At 36.1% G+C, this 10,831-nt stretch overlaps 1 protein-coding gene across 4 annotated transcripts in view; it reads left to right on the top strand.

The window, feature by feature from the left end:
* Nucleotides 1-8,165, top strand: part of COL19A1 (collagen type XIX alpha 1 chain) — a 333,080-nt gene extending 324,915 nt beyond the window's left edge. For all 4 annotated transcript variants that reach the window (XM_003897789.5, XM_009205449.4, XM_009205448.4 and 1 more), the window contains 2 exons: nt 2,904-2,981; nt 3,149-8,165. In XM_003897789.5, the coding sequence (XP_003897838.2) occupies nt 2,904-2,981; nt 3,149-3,276 (206 nt within the window). In that variant the 3' untranslated portion in view covers nt 3,277-8,165. The remainder of the gene's footprint in view (nt 1-2,903; nt 2,982-3,148) is intronic.
* The last annotated feature ends 2,666 nt before the right edge of the window (nt 8,166-10,831 follow it).

Raw genomic sequence — 10,831 nt, forward strand, 5'->3', positions numbered from 1 at the left:
AAGTAATAAAAAAAAAAAAAAAAAAGGCCCTACGGCTTTATGGCAGCCCTCATAATGAATGAGCTTGGGACCTTAACAGGAAATTCAAGAGTAGAAAGTTCTGCTGTACTTGTGCAATTCAGTCGCTTTATCTATTAATAAAAAGTAATTATTAACCTAATGAACTGAGAAATTTGTGCAAAGAAATTGTTACATTTGACAGGAGAAGGGTAAATGTTACCTTATACAAATACACAAATTACAGTTTCTTAATTTGTAATACCACATGAACTGAAATGCATGTGGAATAATATATTTCTGCATTATATTGCAAATCCGAGAGCTGCATTTAAATGAAATAGGTAAGTTTTAGCAAATATATTCTCCATTTGGAATTGTGTTACAGTCTTGCTAATCCTCTTACTAATCAAAAGTTCATGTATCTTAAATTATTATTCTTTATTCCTCATATTTTTAACCTGTAATCTTAAGTACTTACTGAGATAGCCAAGGGTCAACTTTATAACTTTTCTGTAATAGTGGGACCTGAGTTAAATTATCAAATATACCTCAGGTAATAAATATTATTTTACTCCAGAAATGTTTAAGTAATGGATTTGGGAGGGTGCTTTCAAATGACCCTAAGTATACACATTTTTTCCTGCTGTTCACATACGTTAAATGAAGGTCACTTATATCAAAGAAATCCTGGAAACATTTTAAATTTGAATATAGATCAACTAAGGCTGTTATGTCACATGTCAAAGCCACTGTTCTCTCTAGGGTCTAGGATTGTATTGATATCTTTAACACAATTTTCAAATATAAATATGTGAAGGTTTCCTGCTGGTGGGTGTATTTCTGCTATATACTTCAAAATATTTTTAACATATATTCTTTTTTCCACTAGTTTCACGTTTTTGATCAGGTCATACATAAAAAGCAAATAAATACGCGTATGGTGATTCCATTGCCAATGTTGTTCAGATAATAATGTGCACATTGTATGGCCTAGTCAAAGTGAAAATGATAATCCTAAAAACTGCTATCTAATTCTCAACAATAATGGGAAATAATTGATCATACATACTGTTCACAGGGAGCATTACATTTTCTCCTCCTGCCATGTTCTACTGTAACAGCACACCTTTATGAAAAGGCACAACTAAGTCACAGCCTACTGTTTCCTACTGAGATGCTCTCCTACTGGTATCTTTGCTGTGTGTCCACATGAGTCTGCACGGCTGCTCTGTCCATTTGGGACAAGGAGTGATCTTTAAGGGGCTGTTTAAGTGTGAAAAAGTTGGAAATAAAAACTCTATTTGCCGTCACTGTGAAACTCTTACAGCATGGAACATTTCATTCAGACAAAGTATTACATGGGTGCCAATGTATAAAACACAGATAAAAATGCTTTATGCTTTTTATAAGCAGGGATAATGACTTCTGGAGGCACAGATTTCTCTGTACTCTTGTGGCTCAGCCAATAGCAAGCATATTAAATAGTAAGAATAATTTTGTTTTAAAATATAGACAGATCTTAAACCTAATTCATTTTTGTTGAAATATCTTAAGCTGATGGAGTGCATTTGGGAGACTCTCAGTCTCCTCTTGTTTCCTAGCTTTCTGAAGCTCCTTTGCAGTTATACACTGCCACATTCAAACATGGGGTGGATGTTTAAACGTTACTTAGAGCAGATATAATGTTTATAGTCGATCATTTGAACACAGACCTGACTTTTTAGATAAGTTAACCCACATATATTCATGCTCTTGTTATCATTTATTAGAATCTTGAATTATTTGTTCCTTTCATTTCCTTTAATTCTTGGAATAAGGTCCATAATCCTATTATATTATCTTGTTCTCATTTTAAGAAAGACTCTTTCAGTATACTTCTTTCATTTAGCCTATACCTCGCCTTCAATCAGAATTCCTACTGAAGAGGGCTCACACAGCTTGTCATAGCTATTTGCAAGATTGATTTATTTAGGTATCATTTTCAGAGCCAAAATCTCGCTATCAAGAGTTTGACTAGGCTGGGCGCGGTGGCTCACGCTTGTAATCCCGGCACTTTGGGAGGCCGAGGTAGGCGGATCACGAGGTCAGGAGATTGAGACCACCCTGGCTAACACGGTGAAACCCCATCTCTACTAAAAATACAAAAAATTAGCCGGTCGTGGTGGCGGGCGCCTGTAGTCCCAGCTATACTCGGGAGGCTGAGGCAGGAGAATGGCGTGAACCCGGGAGGCGGAGCTTGCAGTGAGCTGAGATCCGGCCACTGCACTCCAGGCTGGGCGACAGAGCCAGACTCCGTCTCAAAACAAAAAACAAAAAAACAAAAAAAAAAGAGTGACTAGTTGGGGCCGGGCGCGGTGGCTCACACCTGTAATCCCAGCATTTTGGGAGGCCAAGGCGGGCAGATCCCCTGAGGTCAGGAGTTCGAGAGTAGCCTGGCCAACATGGCGAAACCCTGTCTCTACTAAAAATACAAAACAATTAGGCAGGAGTGGTGGTGAGTGCCCGTAATCCCAGCGACTCAGGAGGCTGAGGCAGGAGAATCACTTGAACCCAGGAGGTGGAGGTTGCCGTGAGCCAAGATAATAGTGCCACTGCACTCCAGCCTGGGTGACAGAGCAAGACTCTGTCTCAAAAAAAAAAAAAAAAAAAAAAAAAAAAGTTTGACTAGTTGGAACTTTTTATAGCAATTGCATGTTTTTTAAGATCCTCATTGCCCTATTATACCTAATCTATTTGATATGTAAGTTTAATGTGTGGTTAATGCAAAACAGTTAGCTAATCTACTATTTATGTTAAGCAAATGTATCACATAATTATCACAGACTCAGAAAATGGTTCTTGTGTGTGCTGTGTTGCCATAGAACCCTTTTGGTGTGCCTCTTTTTTGTGTATTTCTCACTTAGGCTACAGAGGACAGAAGGGAGAAAGAGGTGAACCTGGAATTGGGCTGCCAGGGAGTCCAGGTCTTCCTGGGACTTCGGGTAAGAGTGATATTATCTTCACAACACAAGCAAGCCTTTAAAAATGAGAACCATGCTTCCCCCTAGGGTGCTTATATGTCAAGTCGAGTGATCCATGTTGGCTAGAGGGTGGGAGAGAGGAAGGGCCATATGTGATCTGCATTGTGATTTTTTTTTAATGTCATTAGCTCTGGGTTTGCCAGGCTCACCAGGTGCCCCAGGCCCCCAGGGCCCCCCAGGACCCAGTGGAAGATGTAACCCAGAAGACTGCCTCTATCCTGTGTCTCAGGCCCATCAGCGGACAGGTGGGAAATGAACACACCTGAAGAAGACGTGGTTCCTGGTGACACCTCCTTGCCATTGGAGCTATCTTAATACCATCAAACCCTCATCATCTGTGGGTTGCCTTTTTTTTTTTTTTTTTTTGGAGTAAGCCAGACATTAAAAGCAACCATTTGAATCCTATTCCTATAGCAATTGCAAATCAGCATTTTTTGATTTTTCCCAAATTCATTCCATATGTTTTGCTTTACAATTGCTATGATTTTTACTCAGAGTTTTATATGAAATATGCAAGTAAATCTTATCGTTAGTTCTTCTTCAAAAGGAAATTGCATCTTGTGACTTAGTAGACTGATGATGATATCCATTTTGTAGACTCATCAACATGTGGTTGGCCTTTGATTTCTGAATTTTAAAGTTTCAGACTTTAAGTTTTCTTGGTGTTTAAATTTACTATCATTGCTAAACTTTTTGTCAACTTTTTTGATATAGTGCATTGCTCCTGTTGAATGTTTTTTGACTACTTTTTATAACTTAAGAATTTTTGTACCATCTACATCTATCCTACTTATGCAGAAAAATAGGCAATAAGAACTTCATTTTACAACGTATGTTGTCAAAAAAAAAAAAAAAAAAAAGAAACACCGCAGGAAACTGTTTTATCAGGGAGCCCAAACACCCAGCATAGCCAACTACTGAGATGATTTTGTTAATTCTGTATAATGATCTCAATTCAAAGCAATCAGCGCTGGCATGAATAAGTGGTGCATGAAAAGGGAGTATCAAATTCCAGTTGTGTATGAGTTCTGCAAAGAAAGCCTAATACTCTGTGGTCCCCTCACTCAGTTTCTCATTTTGGTAAACAGAAAGCTGTTTTCCCTACAAGGTGCTTGGTGGTGAAGCCACCAAGCTGTCTTCGGTACTCTTAAAGCTTCAATGGCCTAGCAAGATCTTTGGGCCCTTGTATCCATCATCCTTATGACCTCATCACCCTCAGACTTTAAGACAAGAAGCCACCATCAGAACAAAGGATGGGATACGTAACGAATGGACTCACTTGTCCTAGAAGATGGATGTGTAGTGTCAGCAAATGCATATTAAGAAGGTGAAACCCAAAAGCTCTTAAGGAGAATTATATTTCTCCAGAAGCTGCAGCAAGAGGTACAGCTCAACAAAGGAAAACCATAGGACCGCATATGCAACTAGTGCTCAGACCAAAGAGTTCACACCCACTCCAAAACCGTGTCCTCTGAAAAGAAGCAAAAATACAGTGATCATCAAATGACTAAACAGTCTTTCTATTGATTAGCTGTACATTCATTGAGGAACTATTGGTTGGCAGGCACTGATTCTCCAGAATAACTGGGCATGAGGATGTTGCAGAAGTTAGACAGTGGGTCCCACAGATGTGAGAACATGCCACGAGAGCCTGCCGGCCACAGCAATCAGGACTCACTCCTCTTCAGGGAGCAGTGCAGATTTCAATTTGGCTAAAACAGGATGGGATGATTGCTTTTGTCTGTTTACTGAAAAATGAGTTTAGAAAGGCTAGCCCACTGAAGTTGGAAAAAGCTGTGAACAGAGTTGTGTCTGAGGAACATGCCTAATTTAAGGCAGGGTTTGTTCCAATGCATCCGTGATTTGAACCGGTTTTTCATTATAGATTAATGAACTGCTGGTCAGGTACTGTCTACAATGGCTGTGCATACCTACAACATTTTAGGTATTTCATATTGAATTATACTGTATATTTCAATTCCAAGTTTATTTTATTTTCCAAGGTTATTTTATTTATTGTAAGCGTTTTGACATTTTTTTTTCATTTTCTTTCTTGTGCAATACCTACAATGGTGCTGTGTTTTAAACTTACACAATTGGAACATACATATGTGTTTTCTTAGTAAAATGGTAATTTATCCCGAAAAAGTGTACATAGATCTAAAATTCGGTGCTATGTGTATATCTTGAGCTTTTAATTTGTTGAATTTCTAAACGCTTACAACTTATCTGCCACTCATATTAATTTACTTGAATTTGTCATAAAGCTAAACATTGTATATGTTTTCAAAGATTATTTTTTCATATTAGTTAATAGGTTGTTTATCTTTTTGCCTCTATGCTAATTTAAAAATATTTATTTTATCATTTTAATGTTTTCATGGACTTTTTTGCTGATGGTAATCAACTTTTTTTGTTTTTTGGTTTTTGAGTTGTTCCTTTCATAGACATAAAAAGACAATTCATTTTCTTGTTTTATTAACTGTTCATTTTTATTCTACGAAATATGTCATGCATTCTTTCTTACAAATTGTATATTTAGAAATCTTTCTAAATACATTAATGCTTGACTCATTAATTCTTATTTCAAGGATTTGGATTTATTCAGGTAATTTGATGGGATGGGTGATGCATATTACAAAGTGGACTTGTCACAATGACACAAACTCATTTTTTTGTAACTGGGAAATATGACTAAATTTGACATAACTAGAGAAACAGGACATAGCCCTGTTTCTCTAGTTATGTCATGGTACATGGTACAAGCCTTTCTCACCCTACTCTATTATTTACCTTCAGATACTTTTTCCTGCCTCAGCTCTGTACACATGATATGCAACAAAGGGCAGCAAGAAGTGCTGGATCCACCTAATTTAACACCAAATGAAGTTGAGATTTGGCAATTGCCCAATTCCTTTAATAAAAAAAAAGTAAATTATTTGGGCTCCAAAGTAGGGTGGGAAATTTTCCTCTAAATGACTTAATGGTTGCCAAATCCCTTGTACCATTTTATTCCATTCCAAAACGTGTTTATTTCCACATAGATGTTAATGATGTTCAAAGCAGGGGAGAATTATTCAATTTCATGAATTATCTCGTTTGCACTCCAGAAAACAACATATGTGTTTAAATACAAAATAATTATGGCTCATGACGACGATTAATATTAAAACTGTGATTTCCATATACAAGTATGTTTGAATTCCAATCTTACATTTTATACCAAGCTCAAAACACTTCCAGATAGAAGTCTTTCTATGCCAAGATTAAAGTATGACTTCAATTAATATTTATGGCCTTTGGAATCCAAAGAAAAACAGAAGAATAATTCATGAATTTGTTCATTGTTCTTTCCAACTGAAGACATTAACCATTACTTCTAACCATAACACAAACACAGCAAGTTTTAACCTTTTAAACTTTTCACTTTGTGATCAAAGTAACCCCGTAAGTTTATTTCCCTATTTCGTGATATTGTTTAAACTTTAAAATTTTAGTCACTTAAAGAACTTAAGCAATTATATTAAAATATGTTGTCTGTGAAAATTATCACTTGATATTTGGCTTATAAAGTAATTTTTATGAATCTGTTTTATGAGTTAGGTAAGATTTAGCCTTTCTGCAGTCTCTCTCATCTGTTGGGAACCTGTGATATACCTCCATTTGTCCACAAGATGGTGTTTAAAGCAATTTGTTCAGAAGAACTGAACAAACTAACAGAAATACAAGGCTACGAACAGTTTAGTGGACAACTAAATCAGACTCTTGCCTTTGCACTTTTTTTTTTTAAATATAATTTTTGTAGGTAATTTTTGTTAATTTGTTTTGTTAATTTATGTTTTTCCTCATATTAAGCATCTTTATGAAACAGGCACAGTACCCTTTGGTTTGTTGACTGTTTTGATTTTATTTCTTTAGTGGATATATATGTACTTATACACTTAGTTAACATGCAGATTAACTATTCATAACTGTTTATACACCACTTTCATATTTTAGTGATCAATATGAAGACAACTAAATAATTATCCTACCTTTTAGACAGGACAGATACTCTTTCAACAGACAAGAAAAAAGATTTAGCTTATCACAAGAAGTAGACAATTTATAAAACTACACAATGTCTAAACTCTATATTGTTCAGTGTACTTAAAATTTTACAATTAGATTGGTATAATGTTTATATTTTTCTAGAATACATCACTATTTACAAAAGTACGATTAGGAATACCTTTTTTTTTTTTTTTTAAAGTACCATTTTTATTTTCCTAAGACTAATAATACACTGGGATTGGGAATTTCTCAGTTAAGTGTTTTGCTGAAGTTGTTTTAATGGATACTCAGAAGAGTTTTGCAGATTTGTCCATTGCTTTTGTTCTTAAGTTATTTTTCACATTTGTCTGTATCCACCTTCTGAAGACACACAAGTGTTTACTGTCACAGTTTCCCAGCGTTGTTTCTTAATATTTGAGTGTTGACGCATTTTTGTACCATCCCCCTTTTGTACCATCTCTGCTCACATAGATTATGCAGGCTTTGAAGAGGAGGAGATGCAGAAGAGAATTGAATTTGTATCTTGTATGCCTACATAATTCAAAGTGTCTTAGAACGTTGAATAGTGTTGATTTATTAGTTGGCTGGTAAAGGTAGCATTAATTATGTTAAATTTGTTCAACTACTAAAAGTCTCAGGCAATAGGACAAATGAGTGTCATCATTTTTATTGTGTGGCATACCTAGAGCTAAAATTCAAACGTTTTACTCAACAAAATCATGCTAGAGTAACTGATCAATTTGGTTAAATTGGATGAAGAACCAAGTGAACACAGAGAAAACTCATCCAGACAAGTAGACCCAGCACAGCAAAACTTTGCCTGAAAGATAAGACAAGCTTTTAAGACCAAAGCTAAGTCTAAGAAAATCTAAGTGGAAAAAAAAACTGCAAGTTCAGATCCAGTAGTGAGTGATGTGGTACAACTGGAGGAGTTAGTTATTTGCTTCATGAATTTGTCAAAAGTGAATACTAATAAAGTGGGAGGCTTCACTAAATGAGGGGGTAAATAAGATTTAAGTTCATCAGAAGTGTGTGTATTGTGTGACCATACTAAGCTTCTGGGTGTAAGTAAAGATGCTGGCTATTTTACAACTTTTTATTTTATTGTGTTAGGTAAAGTACATTTTGGGGATAAATGTTTCTCAGCGCATTAATGTCTTTAAATTCAGGTTGTATTGGGCATATTTTACAACTATTTATTTTTAAATAACATTTAGGGTGTGTTTTCCCCCATTTTGTTTGCTCTGTATCTTACCTCATCACACTCTTTAAGGTTTAATTGAATATACTCATGTTAAGTGCAATGGCACTAGTTTTATTCAAAATCCCACATGGGCGTAATGCTTTGAGGCCTTGATTCCTACGTGTTCATTATGCATAATGAGCTTGTCACCTGTCTCAGCAATAAAGGATCTGACCCTATGTCAAGGAAATCTAAGGTGCAATTATTAAGGCCATATCTACTCTTCATCACTTGCCATGGCTGAAGCTCCACACTTCAGTCCGTTCTGTTTGGTGTCAACCATGGGGATGCTCCAGAAGCACTCTTGGCTAACCATGAGCCCCACAGGTGTCCAAGGAACCTTAATTGGTCTATTGCAGGGTTCATGTTTATACCATCATTACAGTTTTCTTTGTCACATGAATAAGCTTTCAAGGTCAGCTTGAAATAATCAAGTTTGTCACCCATCTCCCTGGGTTTATAAAAGCCTAGTTCATAAAAACCCTAGTCTAATTATTTCAGATGAGAATTATAAACAGAAACAAAAGCCAGAAAACAGGCAGTCCTTTGGGACTTTTGACCCCCAGAGTGATCATCTCACTAAAATCATGAGAGACTTTTTGCTATAGAGGTCCCTGAGGGAGATAAGAAATAACACGATTAACTTTTCTCATCCATAGAAGCTTTTACACCATGAGTGATAAGGCAATAGGCAATAAGTAGTTAAATACATAGCAGGTTTTCTTAACAGAAATTAATTACATCAAAACGTGCCAGAGGATTTATATGTTTACTTATACCGGGTAATAACTTACATAGTTCTTAACTATTCCTATCTTCAGGCCCCCTTTGGATAAATTAACTAGGTGCTCTAAAGAATATTGTTGTCTTTTCACACACATATTTTCAACTTAGAGACAAAATGAAATTTCAAATATATCTCAGAAAGAGAGGTAGTTTGTTGGAGACAGTTTCCCTCACTTGTTCTCTCTCCAGCTATGTTTTGATAACTTGGAGTCAAGAGTAATTTGTGAAGGCATGTTAAGCAGAGAATTAGCATGAATTACCATTTATTAAAACTAAAAGTAATTTTCAGTTAGCAGCATCCTCTTCCTGATAGCCAGATCAATCAAATATGTTACACTTCCTCTCGTTGATCATTCAAAGAGCACTTGAGCATGTGTATTTACAGACAGGCATTACTACAGTCAGCCCATTTTGATTTAATAGTTCCTCAGTCATAGGTACTTTATACTGTCATGCCCTGGATCACAACTCACTAAAGAAGACTGCACAATTGAAAAGTATTTATTTTACTTTGTACAAAATGACTTGACCTATGTTTATTGAACACAAGTATTCTTTTTAAAAAAGATAATTAAAATCATTTATGTCAGTCACCCCTCTATAAACAGCAAGATTGCAAGTTTGCTAGTATTTTTTCCTTAATACTGAGTTTCCACTTCTTTTGTCAGGCTACCAGCAAATATTTTAAAGCAATTTTCTTGATATTTGGAAATCAGTATTTCTATTGGTTTTCCACCTATGTTGATTTACTTAGTTTTTTTAGAGACAGAGTCTTGTTCTGTCGCCCAGGCTAGAGTGCAGTGGCGTGATCATAGCTAACCATGGCTTCAAACTCCTGGTCTCAAGCGATCCTCCAACCTCAGCCTCCCAAGTAGTTGGGACTTCAGGTGCTCACTACCATGCCTGGCTAATGTTTTAATTTGTTTTTATTTTTGTAGAGATAGGAGACTCACCATCTTGCCCAGGCTGGTCTGGAACTCCTGGGTTCAAGCTATCCTCCCACCTTGGCCTTTCAAAGTGTTGGGATTACGGGTGTGAGCCACCATGCCCGGCCTTGGTTTACTTTTAAACTCAAGAGACTATATCTCAGAAACACTATAATCACCAAAAAATTTAAAAAATACAATACCGGTGATCTTCTAAAGCAAGAATTTATATTAAGCTTATTTCAGGTGGCAAATCAGATTTTACTAATGATGTTCAAGAACAACAATCTTGGTTCAGTCAGCTTGAAATATAAAGTATCTAAATAATCAAATCAATCACCTATCCTGATATGACTACTCATTCATACTCTTCTGCTGTGCAGAAGCCAATTACCCAAAACCATGCCAGTGAATTTATGTGCTCAATCAGCCTAGGAAGTGATTTGCATAGTTCTTAACCAACATGTCAGATATTTGGGTTGAAAATCATATCATACTGCCATAGAAGCACTGGCTAGAAATAAATCAGGAATCATTTGCCCTTAATTAACATGCCAGGTTCGAACCAACTTTATTTATTTACACTCTCCTCTCTCAGTGAATGCTCTAGTTGCCACGTCGTCCAACTTTCAAAAATATCTCAGAGAGGATTTGAGATTTCTATTTTGCTAGAGAGACATACTTGGTCAGATTCAACATTTATCAACTCTCTTTCATGGAGAGAATTTGCTGGGGGCTTTTCCTTACAATTTCTAAGTATCTTCTGCTTCTGTAAACTACTTCACTTAACTGAAATTTATAAC

The sequence above is a fragment of the Papio anubis genome, chromosome 6 (genome assembly GCF_008728515.1).
Source record: "Papio anubis isolate 15944 chromosome 6, Panubis1.0, whole genome shotgun sequence".
Lineage (NCBI taxonomy): Eukaryota > Metazoa > Chordata > Mammalia > Primates > Cercopithecidae > Papio > Papio anubis.